Source organism: Eleginops maclovinus, chromosome 19 (genome assembly GCF_036324505.1).
Source record: "Eleginops maclovinus isolate JMC-PN-2008 ecotype Puerto Natales chromosome 19, JC_Emac_rtc_rv5, whole genome shotgun sequence".
In the NCBI taxonomy this organism is placed as follows: domain Eukaryota; kingdom Metazoa; phylum Chordata; class Actinopteri; order Perciformes; family Eleginopidae; genus Eleginops; species Eleginops maclovinus.
The window spans coordinates 23,654,780-23,670,996 of NC_086367.1; the positions used below are offsets into that span (position 1 = coordinate 23,654,780).

Consider the following 16,217-nt stretch of genomic DNA (forward strand, 5'->3'; position numbering starts at 1 on the left):
TGGGTGTGTGGGTGTGTGGGAGGAGGGTGGGTTTAGAACATTAAAGTGTAGTTCCTCCTCTCCACCATTTCTTTAATTGGACCTCTTTATGTAATTAGTGGGTAGAGATTTAGCCAAAAATCTAGAAAACAATGGAGGACTGAGCGCCTCTTATTAAGCTGTAGGCGCTGTGAAAGATTTAAGTAAACAAACCATTAGAAGACAGTTTTGTGCTGCAGCAACAAGTTGTAAACACATTGAAGCGGCGGACATGTTGGGGCTCACTATCATTTGGAGTCTTGTTTCTGGAAACCTAGCAATTTAGAGTCAAATATTCTCCGTGTGTAGTTCCATTTTTGGTCTTTGGAGGAAAATATCTAGCCTTTTAGTGGCCAAATGCTCCACTATGTTCACTAGCTAGTTGCTAACCTCAGTTGCCTTGGTACCATTGAACCGCTACGTCTGAAATAATGCTAATTAGACTGAAATCAGTAAGGTTGCTGGTTTGTAAACCAAAACAAGGAGCTGAAAGACACTGAAACGCTGTAAAGCAAAAGGGAGCTGCAGAGGTCGGTATAGGATAACAGTTTTGGTCCCGTTTCTTTATTTGTGCATGTGTTTGTCGGCATTACACAAACGTACGGTCCTTCTGTGCGTTTACAACAACCCTCTAATCCTGAAAGGATGGGTGTGATCGTACAGCATCTGACACAGAGAGAAACAGTCTCACACCACGCTGTGGATCAGATGATGCTGAGTGGATCAGTGCCACATTAATGAGAAGGATCACTTCCTCATTTGGCTTTTGAAGTGGTTTGAGGCGATCAGCATTAAAGTGTGAGCGAGGGGACAGAGGGAGGCGCTCCTTCTTTTAGGAAGTGGCTTTAAATCTGATTAACAGCATTCCTTGTTTGTCACTAATTCTACATCCTGGCTGCAGAACAGTCAGCTGTCTCTGCTGTTCCCAGGAAGTCTGGAAGTCTGTGTGTGTGTGTGTGTGTGTGTGTGTGTGTGTGTGTGTGTGTGTGTGTGTGTGTGTGTGTGTGTGTGTGTGTGTGTGTGTGTGTGTGTGTGTGTGTGTGTGTGTGTGTGTGTGTGTGTGTGTGTGTGTGTGTGTGTGTGTGTGTGTGTGTGTGTGTGTGTGTGTGTGTGTGTGTGTGTGTGTGTGTGTGTGTCGCTCATTTCAATAGATTCATCGTCGCCATTGCATGCTTTAAGCGAGACCACACATCCGCTCGTATCAAAGGGAGCGATTAAAGATGTGGCTGAGCAGAGGCTAATCTGCTCAGCTCGTTTGAGAGGAGAGAGGAAGTGTTTCTGCCGTCCTGATAATCTGAAGGATTACAGCGAGCCGCGACTCCTACAGCGGGCCGTTTCCCTCCTAAATAACAGTTCCTTTTGTGGACCAGACAGAAGCAAACGCACCCCATAAACCACAGCTATCGGGAGGATCTGCGGGGGGAGGAGGGCTGAGCTGCGATGATCCGTGCGTGGAGCTCCCAGAGCTGGACTGCATTACGCTGATTAGAAACCCCCCCAAATTGAGCATGAAATGTGTTTGCTGATTATGCAGTTATCGGGGGGGATCCACATATGTAAGCAATTTGATTGGTCGCCCTTAGAGACATCTGTCAACTGGTGTCTGTTGGAATGAAGCTGAAGGTCGACTGAAGCTCTAGTTTATTCAGGAAGATTTCCTACATTTTCCAGTAAGACTCTGAACAAATCCTGAGGAAAAGATGGGTGTTGAAGACTGAGACGACACGACAGGCATTTGTTCTGTAATTTAGTCGTACATCAATACTTTGATCTGTTGTTTTTGCTCTATTATGCGCTTTAAGAGCATATATTATTCCCTTCTGCACAACTAATAAAGCCATTAACCTATTAGTTGTTAAGAACGGACTCAATCAGGGCGTAGTGTGGATGAAAAACCAACTGAATTTTCCTCCTTTCAACCGTGACCAAGTGCATACCATATCCTCTCCTTCCTGTCCTACCTTTCACAATAAAAGCTCTAGTCAAATAAACTAGTAACCATAATCCCATCCATGCATCGTCTACCACCTCAGCTGTACGACTTCAATGTTTAAAACCCTTTATTGAAACCTAGCAGCCGTCCTAAATTCACTTCAGTTTGGATTTCTGTGTTTGATTCTTCATGTACTTCATTTCTAAAGGCCTTTTTACATACTCGTTATAGAATCATTTTAGCGAAGTGTGAATGTATGTATGGTATTCCATCCAATAGTTGGCACGACTTTTTAACCACAAACCCAGGAGTCATCGATTGCACTCCGTTAACGTCTGCACTGAAGTGCAAACGAGGACTGTGGTGACCTCCTGACTCTTCATGTAGGACCACCATCACATTCAACTTCTGCAGAAGAAACGTCCAAACTAAACCTGCTCTACCCCGTCCCTCAACCCCACTCAATCTACAGTATCTAGTATCCAGAGTTTTGTCCACAACAGTTCATACTGAAACAGGAACCTGAAGCATGCTTTTGAAGCTGCTGTGTCAGGACGTTTCAAACCTTACCACCGTACAACAAAAGAACCCATACCCCGAGCTCCATCACCAATAACTTTTCCTCTGGGTTTCCTTTAAGTGCTTAATGAGAACCTGCTGCAGAACAAAGAGCTTAATCTGAAAGGTTTCTATTTCATGACTTCTCTGGAGAGAGGACGGTGATGCCAAACTATGACCTTATCACTTTGCCAAGAATGTTTTTCCCCATAAAGACTAAACGGAGAAATGTGCACGGCACATCTGCGTGATTACTGCCAGCATCCTCTCAGAACACCACGGCCTCCTCTTAGCCAAACAACAGGTCTTATTGGACTAATATTTATTAATTAATCACCTGTAATGCCTTTTCCATGATGTATGACTTATTTTGAAGAGAAATTAAGAGCTTTTTGAACATTAAAGCGTGCAAACATGTCATAACAAAGGCACTAAATACCAAATGTCTGGATGACACAGTATGAACGGTATAACAGATCTAATTCCTTTTTAATTGCGAACGGACCCATCAAAGCCCGTGATAAAGTATTCACTGTTTTAGGTGTCATGAGTGGTTCCAGTTGAGAAAATGCATTGTACTTCACTCTACCTCAGTTAAAATGATGAGCCTATAAAGGATCTCCAGATCTTTCCCACCAAAACCTTTCTTTGGGGGAATTTCAACATGTTCATTAATATCTGCTGAAAAAAGAGTCCAGTCACCGACCTGCATTCCTCTGAGCACTGTCAGCACATTTAAGTCATCGGCTGACCATGCACACACACACACACACACACACACACACACACACACACACACACACACACACACACACACACACACACACACACACACACACACACACACACACACACACACACACTCACTCACACCTGCACTGTGCTCTACCTCACTCCAATAAAAAGGCTTTCCTGCTCTCTCTCTCTCTCTTGTTCTCTCTCACTCTCTCTCTCTCTTGCTCGCTGTCTCTCTCTCCCTGTCTCTCTCCCTTTCTCTCTTGCTCTCTCCTGCTCTCTCTCGCTCCCTCTCTCTCTGTCTCTCTCCCTTTCTCCCTCTCTCTCTCTCTCTGTCTTTCTCCCTCTCTCTCTCTGTCTCTCTCCCTTTCTCGCTCTTCTCTCTCTCCCTCTCTCTCTGTCTTTCTCCCTCTCTCTCTCTGTCTTTCTCCCTCTCTCTCTCTCTCTGTCTCTCTCCTTTCTCCTCCTCTCTCTCTGTCTTTCTCTCTCTCTCTCTCTGTCTTTCTCCCTCTCTCTCTCCCTCTCTCTCTGTCTTTCTCCCTCTCTCTCTCTCTGTCTTTCTCCCTTTCTCTCTCTCTCTCTCTCTCCCTCTCTCTGTCTATCTCTCTCTCTCTTTCTCCCTCTCTCTCCCTCTCTCTGTCTATCTCTCTCTCTCTCTCTGTCTCTCTCTCTCTCTCTCTCTCTCTCTGGGGCATGTATTCCTGGCCGCTCCTCCCCTCTGTTTCTGTTTACTAATCGTTTTATTTCTCACCCTCTGACGCCCTCACTAAAGCATGCAGGTGGACAGCTCCTCACATCCCATCCCTGGCACTCACAGGTGGATCCGATAAAAGGGATTAAGGGTACACGAGGAGAGAGTGGATTATTTATGAGGACTGTACCCTGCCTCCGGGTTGCACATTTCTCAGTGATAAACTATTTCTAGTTCAACTGTTTCCTGCCCACCACCTGCCTCGTCCTGGTACTGGGAACCAGAACACCTACTTAATATAGTGTTGCCTTCATTAAAACCTGCAGCAACAGATCATCTTTAATCCTTTGAGACTCTCAGTGAGATCATAAGGGTGGCTCTCACTTTTTTCTGCACAAGTATTCCCTCTGAATGAATCCTCTTCTGCAAAGGCTGAAACCCCGTGTGATTTCCTCCAAAGAGACATGAAATAGTGAGCATAATAAGGCCCCTCCAAACAAAGACCGTGCATATATAATGATAACCAGCACATGCACAATTGCATTTAAAGAGCACAACTCTTTGCATTAGAGAACTTGAATCACCTTTAAATTATTGTGCACAACACTGGTTGCTCAATATCCATATTTTTATGGGAAATGGGGAGAAAAGTGAAAGTCTGCACATTTGAAGTAGATGGAGATTAGATTAGACGTTATTGTCTGTAAGGTACCAGTTTAGCGTCTAAAGCAGAGTTTATCTGTGGTGTCCGCTGTGTTTGTCCACCTAACTCTGGATATCTTTTGACGGTTTTAATTGCGACTGCTGAACAAATGTTGTCTGTAAAGCTTCATCCTGTATTTCGGGGTTTATCCATCATGTGTTTGCAGAGGTTTCCTGATGTGAAGCAGAGCGGGATGGATCCTCAGCCTGCAGAGGAGCCTGAGACCCTTTAACTTGACGTACTAAATAAGAAGAAAGCTTTATGGGTTCAGCTCGGACAGGTTGTCAGTCACAGAGAAGTCTCATTACTCAGCTTTCTCTGGGTTTTCATCCTATCCCCTGTGGTTTACCAGCAACCTGATTCTGCCACAACATAAATAAACTGAACACTCCAACGCCAGCAAGAAAACCATCAACCAGTGACTAATAACGTGATTACTCAAAGGATAATTCACCACAGACTTTACCCTGCATCTGCACCCTGCATCTGCACCCTGCATCTGCACCCTGCATCTGCACCCTGCATCTGCACCCTGCATCTGCACCCTGCATCTGCACCCTGCATCTGCACGCTGCTGCTCTCCATCACTCCCTCCGTCTGGACGGTGCAGCGAGGCTTTGTAACGAGAAAAGCTTCACCAAAAGACGGACGAATGCAGCTACAAACAACTGAATATCCTGTTCACATGCCTTACACTCTTGTGGCAGTATCAGAGGTCAAACACAGGTCCAGTGTGGGCTGTTTTAAGCAGCACTCGGCCACATTGACAGCACATGAGATCAGGACTGGAGCATTTTCCTCAAATGACTAAAAGAAACTACAGATTTTCCCCCAGAACCAAAGCATACAGAGCTTTCCCTTACTCAATAGGCCTTAGAAGTGTTGAAAGGTCATTAAAAATGCACTGTACCTTTTCTACGTTATGCACCCGTAACAAATGAGGTATTTTATTGGTAGATAAACCAACTTTATTTACGTTTTACCCCAAAAACATGCCCTTCACTTTCAGCTTCAAAGGTTCTTGAGTGTGATGCCAGCTGTTGACTTTATTGATTGTTTTGTGCACACTCTGCAGGGACATACCCTTGCAAAGTGTGCACAAAAACGCAGTTATCAAAGACTACATTTACAGTATGATCGACACAAAGGAACGTGCAAAAGCTCCACTTCAAATACTGTGTGTACCTGCTTTAGGTTTCATTGAAATCAGTCGTTAAGCGTTATAATAATAAGTCTTAACTGATCAATATGTCTCAGGTATTGATTAAGCAGACCTAATGCTTCTATTGGTTCCTCTCACTGAAACATAAGGACTGTTTAACGTGAACAGTGATAAACCATGCCCTCTTAAACCGGTAGATAACTCATTAAACACGTGGATGTGTCTCCTATAGCTCAGAAATGACGCGCCACAGTGGCACAGTTCCACTATCTGTCCATGCCACCTTCCTCCCGGTACCGACCCGGATAAACCCCGCAGACTCACCCGGGAGCCCGGCTTCTGTGCGGAGGCCTGCGGCAGGTAGCTCAGGAGCAGAGAGAAGGAGAACAGCAATAGAGACACCAACATGATGAAGCGTCACTCCGAGCTCCAGAAACACGCTCCAAAAATAAACTTCTGCTGCTTTCCTCAAAGTTATTCTCTACTTCTCCGATGAAGACTATTCACATAGTGCCGCGCGGCGCTGATCGCGATCATAAATCATGACTCGGGGTTTATCCACTGCGGAGGATCAGCTGTTCACCGGGCCGCCACAGGTTGAGTCGCGCCTGGATCCATTGCGACTTCATTTAAAAAGCAGGGGAGGGAGAAGGGCTGTGATTGACAGCAGAAGGGACCAATTGGAGGCGAGGGATGGCGTTATAAGCCACGCCCCCGTGCAGCTGCAGCGTATTATCAGCGGCAACAATGGCTGGAGTTCGAGTCAAAGTGCCCCCTCATTCAGAGACAAAGCTCCCCAACAGCCGAGCATCCTGCGGCCCAGCCAGCCAATAGGAGACAGCCATTCAGGGAAGTCAATAGCTGTCAGCAGCTCCGCAGGGGGCCGTGTGTGTGTGTGTGTGTGTGTGTGTGTGTGTGTGTGTGTGTGTGTGTGTGTGTGTGTGTGTGTGTGTGTGTGTGTGTGTGTGTGTGTGTGTGTGTGTGTGTGTAAACAGCTGTGTGTTCCACTTAATCCCTCATAATTGTAAAGGCTTTCCCTTGTTTTTGTTTTTCTTATTTTCTAAAAGCAGAATGTGTTATAATTTAAAGTCTTTCCGTTTTTGAATTAATATTAATACATGTATTATTTGTTAAAATGTATTGAATTGATTATTCTTTAAATAATAATGATTTAGTAATTAGGTATTTATAAAATATTCATGAGTGTTTAAACGAATAACTACATTTCACCATCAAAGTAAAATCAATTTAAAGTCACTAAATGATTTTGTTCGTTGGTAAAATATAGTACATATAAATACATTAATATACATTTACAGTTCTTACAGTCTTTAATTGAGATTTGTTTAATCCTTTATTCCCTTAATTAGCTAAACCTGCATTCCTCTTGTAAAATATGATGTGCTATTTCAAAATAAATGCATGTGTTCGATAAACACAGTTCAATAGTAATTACACATGAACCCATGCATAAGAATAATCCAATAGTAGGATGTTATATATAATAATACAACGTTTAGTTTAACGTCAATGCACACTTTGTTATTTAAAGTACTTTTTAGGGCTCTATTTTAAGGCTTTTACTTAATTAATTAACGGTGTAAACAGCCAATGCTAATGCTAATGCTAATGCTAATGGGGAAGATAGTGGAGTATTTTAACTGCAGGTTTGCCACTGGATTTGAACACCTCTCCACCAATCATCATATTGCACTCCGTCCATCCTGAGTCAAACTCAGAAACTTCTCCCACTCTCTCATCCTGCTGCCGACTCTCATGTTCTGTCTCCCACGTCCTCTCCCTCTCTCCCTGCTCCCCTCCATCTTTCCCCTTTCAGATGAATTGTGAGGCCCATTGAGAGCGAGTTAAAAAGAAGGAGGAGAGACGAGGAGGGAAGCCGAGCTGAGTGCAGGTGTCCAGCTTCAGAAACGAGCTGAAAAGGGCCATCCGGTCACCCTTTACTGAAGTGGGTAACCCCCCCTCTCCCCCCTCTTCAGTCCCCTTCCCTCAGTCTTTGTCCCTATAGATATTTTTTAATTGTTGGCTATGACAGTTCAGCGGCTTTTTGAGTGCCTCACTGAAGAACCTTGTAATTAGAGCTATTGAGCCGCTGGAATTGGCACAATTAGGGTCAACATTAATGATTCCTGTGAGCACCGGGCGGGAGGGACAGCTTCTCAGAGAGGATGGAGAGGAACTGTGGAGAGGGTCAGGAGAGAGGTGAAAAGAAAGTGAAGTCGGACATAAAGGGAGAGAGATGCAGGCTTCAAACACGGACTGTATGTAACAAGTGCACCTAGTTACAGTTCAGAGGTAAACTGTGTACTTCTACTCCATTATATTTATTCAGTTGCTAGGCAGATTAGGATGAATGATGGTAAATATAATCCCCCTTAAATCAGACTGTAGTTCACCTGCAGTAAATCCAGCAGCTACCCTGCAGTATACACAGCCATTCAAACTAGCTGCACCTTTACCAGCTCTGAGAACACTTTAATGATCAATCATTATAAAACATATCAGAGACATTATTCTGAAATGGACCAATCAGACAATGACTACTTTTACTGTCGCTACTTTAAGTACATTTAGAGGAGAGTACTTTCTACTTTCACTGGAGGAACATTTAGAATACTTTTACTGTGACAGAGTATTCCTACACTCTGGTACTTCTACTTTACTCAAGTACAAGACCTGAGTACTTCTACTTTACTCAAGAACAAGATCTGAGTACTTCTACTTTACTCAAGTACAAGACCTGAGTACTTCTACTTTACTCAAGAACAAGATCTGAGTACTTCTACTTTACTCAAGAACAAGATCTGAGTACTTCTACTTTACTCAAGTACAAGACCTGAGTACTTCTACTTTACTCAAGTACAAGACCTGAGTACTTCTACTTTACTCAAGTACAAGATCTGAGTACTTCTACTTTACTCAAGTACAAGACCTGAGTACTTCTACTTTACTCAAGTACAAGACCTGAGTACTTCTACTTTACTCAAGTACAAGACCTGAGTACTTCTACTTTACTCAAGTACAAGACCTGAGTACTTCTACTTTACTCAAGTACAAGATCTGAGTACTTCTACTTTACTCAAGTACAAGATCTGAGTACTTCTACTTTACTCAAGTACAAGACCTGAGTACTTCTACTTTACTCAAGAACAAGATCTGAGTACTTCTACTTTACTCAAGTACAAGACCTGAGTACTTCTACTTTACTCAAGTACAAGACCTGAGTACTTCTACTTTACTCAAGTACAAGATCTGAGTACTTCTACTTTACTCAAGTACAAGACCTGAGTACTTCTACTTTACTCAAGTACAAGACCTGAGTACTTCTACTTTACTCAAGTACAAGACCTGAGTACTTCTACTTTACTCAAGTACAAGACCTGAGTACTTCTACTTTACTCAAGAACAAGATCTGAGTACTTCTACTTTACTCAAGAACAAGATCTGAGTACTTCTACTTTACTCAAGAACAAGATCTGAGTACTTCTACTTTACTCAAGTACAAGACCTGAGTACTTCTACTTTACTCAAGTACAAGACCTGAGTACTTCTACTTTACTCAAGAACAAGATCTGAGTACTTCTACTTTACTCAAGTACAAGATCTGAGTACTTCTACTTTACTCAAGTACAACACCTGAGTACTTCTACTTTTACTCAAGAACAAGATCTGAGTACTTCTACTTTACTCAAGTACAAGACCTGAGTACTTCTACTTTTACTCAAGTACAAGATCTGAGTACTTCTACTTTTACTCAAGTACAAGACCTGAGTACTTCTACTTTTACTCAAGTACAAGACCTGAGTACTTCTACTTTTACTCAAGTACAAGATCTGAGTACTTCTACTTTACTCAAGAACAAGATCTGAGTACTTCCTCCTCTGGTTATTGGGAAACAGACATGAAGCCAGATGTGGTTTAAGATGTTTCGGACTTCTCTTGAAAGTGAAAACTCGATGGGAATGATTGAGTTATTATTATTACTAACATCTTAAATTGGGTTCACACAGTATAATTATTAAACCAGGTGGAGGAATTCAATTGTAACCATTCCGGTTCTTGTTGATCATCATGCATTCAATCTAAAATCAGAGCAGCGTTTCCTCCATTTCTGCCCGAAGAACCGGGGGCCTCTAAAGCCTCGCTGTGGAGTCTGTCTCTGGAGCTGGGTCTCAGTTTATAAAACCCTGAGGGAGGAGAGGAAGAGGAGCAGACCGGGGGAACAGGAGTGTCTCTTGGAATGTTAACGAGATCACTTTCTATCTGCTCGTCCCTCTCCCTGCGCCCCCTAACAAAGCGCAGTGTCCGGGGGGGTCGAGCTGTTGCAGGGACAGAACGGCACTTTAATTCTGTTGTCATTTGGCCGAGCATGAAAGAAAACCTCTGACAACAAAAACTAAAAAAAGGGAATGAATGGGCACGCTGAAAGGAAATGTATTTCCCAATTACTGCAGTGACCTTTCCAAAGAACCACCACCCCCCACCCCTCCTCTACAGCCGCTGCCCCCCCGTCAGCTTACACCAAATACATACGGCCGAAAATTAGCAGGTGTCTGAAGACAGAGGAACAGACAGAGGCCACCCAGAGATCTGGGGGGGGCACAGATGTTCAGCCATGATGTCACATGTAGAAAAGTACACTGAGTCAATGGTGGGGGGTGGGGGGGGGGGGGTTAGATTTAGGGTAGAAAGAAGTTAAATTAGATGATCAAACTAATTTAGGTCTCATTTGTCCTTCTTTCAAAATAAAAGCTCCACTTGTTTTTATTTTTCCAATGTTTTAGACGTTTCTAATTCTAATAGCTCCTTTAAGCTGATGATAGTAATACTTCATACATTTAGGGTAGGAAGAGAAATAACCCTAACCGTCCGCTCACATTTTCCAATGTCTGATTAGCTTCTTATTCATTAGCTCCAATAAACTATGATAGTAATAATAACCAGTGATGGGCAAGTTACTTCCAAAGTGTAATCCAGTACATGTTACTTATTCCTGTGTTTTATCAGGTACATTACATCATCACTGTCTCTGAACTGTGATGCGTTACCTACTCTGAGTTACTCTCACCAGAATAACCTCTAAAGTTTGGCTTTAAATGCTAACATGTACTTTACTGCAGCTCAGTAATTAAAGCTCTCTATGGCAGTATGCTGGAATTAAACTCCTGCTCCGTTTCAGTGGGCTGAATAATATGTGATGCCGGTACCGTGACGTCTCTGTGTGTCATTAATAACATGTTAGTGGAGCCTCTGCACGGCCCTGTGACCTGCTGGATATGAACCAGTCTCTATGGCACCTGGTCATTGGTGTGTTAACCGGGATTTAGCTGACAAGCTTTCTAAAAGCCGGAGATTCCACAGAGGACAGAGGCTGCAGATCTTCAACACTCTGCCACGAGTCTCTGAACCTCTCTGGGTTCAAGCAGCAGACCCAGAGAGAGTGCCCTTCTGTTATTTTGGCCTGCAGCTCTGCATCAGGAGTCTGTTTCTGCAGCTCTGCATCGTGAGCCTGCAGCTCTGCATCGTGAGCCTGCAGCTCTGCATCGCGAGCCTGCAGCTCTGCATCGCGAGCCTGCAGCTCTGCATCGTGAGCCTGCAGCTCTGCATCGCGAGCCTGCAGCTCTGCATCGTGAGCCTGCAGCTCTGCATCGTGAGCCTGCAGCTCTGCATCGTGAGCCTGCAGCTCTGCATCGCGAGCCTGCAGCTCTGCATTGTGAATCTGTTTCTGCTGCCCTCTTAACCGATAGGAATCAGGCGTACTGAGTTCCTATTCTACCTGCTCAGTTATTTCTCTGGTGTCGGAGTGTCTCGCGATGTTTGTGATTTCTTAAAAACTAAACACCACATCATTTAAAATGTGTTGTACTGCGTTTCTGAGAATTGTAACGGGTATTATATTACCAACATTTCAGAAGTAATGCGTTTTATTACTGCGTTACTTTTGTAACGCGTTACACCCAACTCTGATAATAATAGATATAGGGTGGGGGTAAAAACCACCTTAGTTGTCCCATCAGAATAAAAGCTCATCTTCCTGTTTGAGTAGCTTATGGTATTACTAATAATAGATTTAGGGAAACATAACGTAACTCTTTAGTTGTCCAATTTGTTCTTTTTTCAAAATAAAAGCTGTGATATTGCAATTTAGTACGTATTTCCTGGCATGACTACAGGATCTGAGAACGTCCTCCTGCAGTGAAGCTTTACATGGTTGAGGTACCGGCACTCCAAGTTATACGACTTCATACTTCTGTACATTACGTTTCATTTCTAAATGTATTATAACTTAATGTACGTCCTCAGCTACTTCATTACAGTCTACACGCCAAACATCCGTTATTAGTATATGTGTATCGACTTCGTCTTAAATGCTGCTTACAGAACAGTATTAGGGAAAGTGAGTGCTTTGATTTAGATATTTGAACATACTGTATGCTGATGATACCTCCGTTTATTTAGCCAATACAAATCATATTCATTGTAACTTAATTACAGGTCTGACACGACGTCTTAGAGTACAGTTCACTAACAGGACATGTGTGATGCCTGAAAAGTGAGCGTTTACAACACAACCAAAGACACACAGACGGGGGGGGGGCACTCCTTTTAAGAATCTTCTGGATTTCATTTCATAAATTCCTCATATCTTAAATGTACTGGCCGCAATTTTCATTAGCTCCTGAAAGAGAGGAGCCGGCCCTCGGATCAGAACAGAAACCTGGCCTCTTATTACCCTCTTCAGACACACACTCGCACGTAAACACACACACTGAAGCATGCCCGGTGAGCACAGTGCACTGCAACAAACAAATAAGCCCACAAAGGGGATTATCCGTCAGAGAGGGGAGGGACTCTGACGCAGGGAGACCAGCACAGAGCCGGGGTGTGAAAAGGGCTTCTGAGTCTGGACCGGGGTGTCCCGCACCTGCGCTGCTATTCACCCCTCTGTTTACACACTGTCAGCCACAATTAATACCTCGTGGGGACGGGGCCTGCCCTCTGCGGGGCCCCTACACCCATCCCGGGCCCTTATGGGTGCCTAATTGAGCATAGCGCTCTGCTGATTGAATTAACAGCTCTGTCTCTGGGACCTTTTCCCCTTCCAGCGAGGAGGGGGACTGTTCGACACCTGCATGGGACCCCTGTACCGTCCCACAGAGGACTGTTAGTGGCTGCAGAAAGCGGAGGGTCAGAGGGGGGGTTGTTGAAACTGTCCACAGAGCGTGTCTCTCTCTGTTGGCAAAGCCAGGCTGGAAATGTGAACTGGGGGCAACGAAAGGTCTCCGCCTTCACAGGACCGCAGGGTTCCTGCAGGGCAGCGCTGAGAACCAGCTTCCTGCAGAACCAAATACAAGTGTTCAGTCGTATTCACCTCTTCTATTAATACTCTATTAGAGTGTGCATTCATCATGCAACCTGCAGGCAGCGATGGGGAGGAATTCAGATCCTTTATGGGGGGCGAAGTATTGTGTGATCTATAGGTTTTCGTGCAGGGAAATGATCTGCAGAGACTCAAATCCCTGTTCCCTCCACAGCGAGTTTCTCTCCAACACATCGTACGTGATAGGATAAGGGGCGGGACATCTCTCAGTGGTTGACCAATCAAAACAGAGCTGGCCAACTAGCCAATCAAAGCAGATTAGGCTCTGGTTTCAGACGGAGGGTGAAAAGAGGAGCTGCAGCACAGTATGAGAAACATGAAGAGCTTTCTGGACATTAAAGCACTCAATTCTATTGTCAACCTGGAGATGAGCAGAATAAGTGAGTGTTTGAATGCAGGAGTTATCTATTTGCTTCAGTAAAGCTCAGGGGGTTTCTCCCCCGCTGCTCTGGAGCAGAGCTTGTAAATGCGTATCACGATGGATGTATAATAATAAATGACAGGAACATGTTTTATCTTCCCACTCACTGAACAGCATTATCCACCTTATAAAATGCTCTGCTCTGAGCGACCCCCCCCACACTGTCCTCTTGGCACGCTCCACTACAATAGTAGTCAAATTTAATAATGTGGAAAATCAGAAGCCCTCCTGAGAGCTGGAGCTGCAGGATGAATATCCGCCTCATGTCCAGGTCTGTGAAACGGTTTGCCATGTCTTTATCCACACTTGTCAAAGTCCAGAATCAGATCTCCGTCCTGAAGGGAAATGAAACGGCTCGATTCATCTCAGCCGAGGCCGCTGAGTCATGAAAGCAGAAGTGATTATTGTCCCCAGAGTTCCTGTCCGGCTCTGATCTCCTGGCTGGGTTTGCTGCTTCCTGCAGTGGAGAGAGCGGCACATACATCCTCTTAGCTGCTCTGATCCTGCTTTCACTTTGTTTTCAGGTTCATTTGCATAATTTAAAATCCACAAACATCACAAAGATAAAGAAATAGAGTGCAGGGAGAGGCTTGTTCGAAACCTCCATATTATTAAAGTTATAAGAGCAGAATATAAGTTAGTAATGTCTTCATCTCAGCGCTATTTGATCTGTGCTGGAAGGGACATTACTCCATGCCTAAGAAAGAACAGAACCAAACAGAACCTCTATGATCATTTTTTGAGGTGGGAAAGCCTTTCAATAATTTGGTACCCCTAATTATGTCGAAGGAGGCTCCAGTTGAAGTTGAATGAGTGTGAGACAGTGGACGGGGTCTCCAGGACAGAGGGGTCTGCAGTATGATGTCCGGTGTAGCTCACATCGTACAGAGGGGGGTCACAGCGGCTCTCCGGGACCGTAGCTGTGTCGACAGTAAGTCAGAAACCACAGATTATTATAAAGGTTTTAATCGATGGACTGTTTTAAAGCGGCCTCTGCAGAGAGCGGCTCACCTCTCGATGAACCCCCAGTCCCGCCCCGGTGCTGGGGAGCATGCCCTACCAAAAACAAAAACAGAGATTGTGAGGACATACCCCCGCAGCAGTGACCTGTGCAGCGTGCCCCCGCTTAACAAGCCAGCACGCTGCCTGCGGTCACTCGCTCCCCGCGGCCCTCCTCACACGGCTCCCGGGCGGGGCCAATTAAACCCGCACTGTTCCCCACACCGGGTCAGGAGTTTAGTGGGTCACCAGAATCTCTGGGTTATCTAAACCTGGTTGAACCGGTCCGGTCTGACTGGAGAGAGTTTCTATAAACATGTGAAGTAGCTAAGTACATTTACTCAAGTACTGATCGTAAGTACAATTTTCAGGTACTTGTGCTTTACTTGAGTATTTCCTCTTCATTCTGAAATGGACCAATCAGACAATGACTACTTTTACTGTCACTACTTTAAGTACATTTAGAGGAGAGTACTTTCTACTTTCACTGGAGGAACATTTAGAATACTTTCACTGTGACACAGTATTCCTACACTCTGGTACTACTACTTTACTCAAGTACAAGACCTGAGTACTTCTACTTTACTCAAGTACAAGATCTGAGTACTTCTACTTTACACAAGTACAACACCTGAGTACTTCTACTTTACTCAAGTACAAGACCTGAGTACTTCTACTTTACTCAAGTACAAGACCTGAGTCCTTCTACTTTACTCAAGAACAAGATCTGAGTACTTCTACTTTACTCAAGTACAAGATCTGAGTACTTCTACTTTACTCAAATACAAGATCTGAGTACTTCTACCTCCTCTGGTCTCAGTTGTATTTGAGTTGTGTAGTAATGTGTGCAGAGACAGCATGCACAATAACAGGACCAAAGAAATGAAGCAGCTTAAAATAATTCAGGCATGAATATGTTTTGAAATTACATTAGTGCTTTTAAGTATATGTTGATTTTTAACCAAACACTCCTTATTGAGAACAGCTGTCTGTGTGAAACTCCACATTACTTCATCATCATACACATTAAGAAAGCCTAACAGATATATTAGAAGGTTGTCTTTGTAGTGTGTGTGTGTGTGTGTGTGTGTGTGTGTGTGTGTGTGTGTGTGTGTGTGTGTGTGTGTGTGTGTGTGTGTGTGTGTGTGTGTGTGTGTGTGTGTGTGTGTGTGTGTGTGTGTGTGTGTGATGCTGATTGGCTGCTGACCCTCCTTTGTCTGCAGGATACCAAACCCTCATATCTCTGATGGTGTAACAGCGCCCTCTAGCGGCGGACTGTGGTCATTACAGTGTTCGTATTTCCACACAACCAGGATGACAGATGGCAGCTGTGACTCCTGATGGAGGAGCCTGCCCACAACAAACCTCCATTTATACAGAGATATATGCACATTTCATAACATGTATTTAATGTTTGTTGTACTTACTATCTAGATACAAATACAATGATGAAGCGTAAATCATTTGTACTACTGGTTTAATGTAGTATTATAACGGTGTAATCTCTCAGGTAGAATGACAGGCCTTTATAAACAGCTTTGCCCCTTCAGCACCTTCATGATTACGTCACATGTCAAACGCATGTAACGTGACTGAAA

General features: G+C 44.0%; 1 protein-coding gene across 7 annotated transcripts in view; it reads right to left on the bottom strand.

Moving 5' to 3' along the window:
* The window catches only part of smoc1 (SPARC related modular calcium binding 1), a 45,167-nt gene extending 38,781 nt beyond the window's left edge, over positions 1-6,386 (bottom strand). For all 7 annotated transcript variants that reach the window (XM_063908339.1, XM_063908336.1, XM_063908338.1 and 4 more), the window contains exon 1: positions 6,125-6,386. In XM_063908339.1, coding sequence (XP_063764409.1) covers positions 6,125-6,208 — 84 coding nt within the window. In that variant the 5' untranslated portion in view covers positions 6,209-6,386. The remainder of the gene's footprint in view (positions 1-6,124) is intronic.
* Between the last annotated feature and the right edge of the window lie 9,831 nt (positions 6,387-16,217).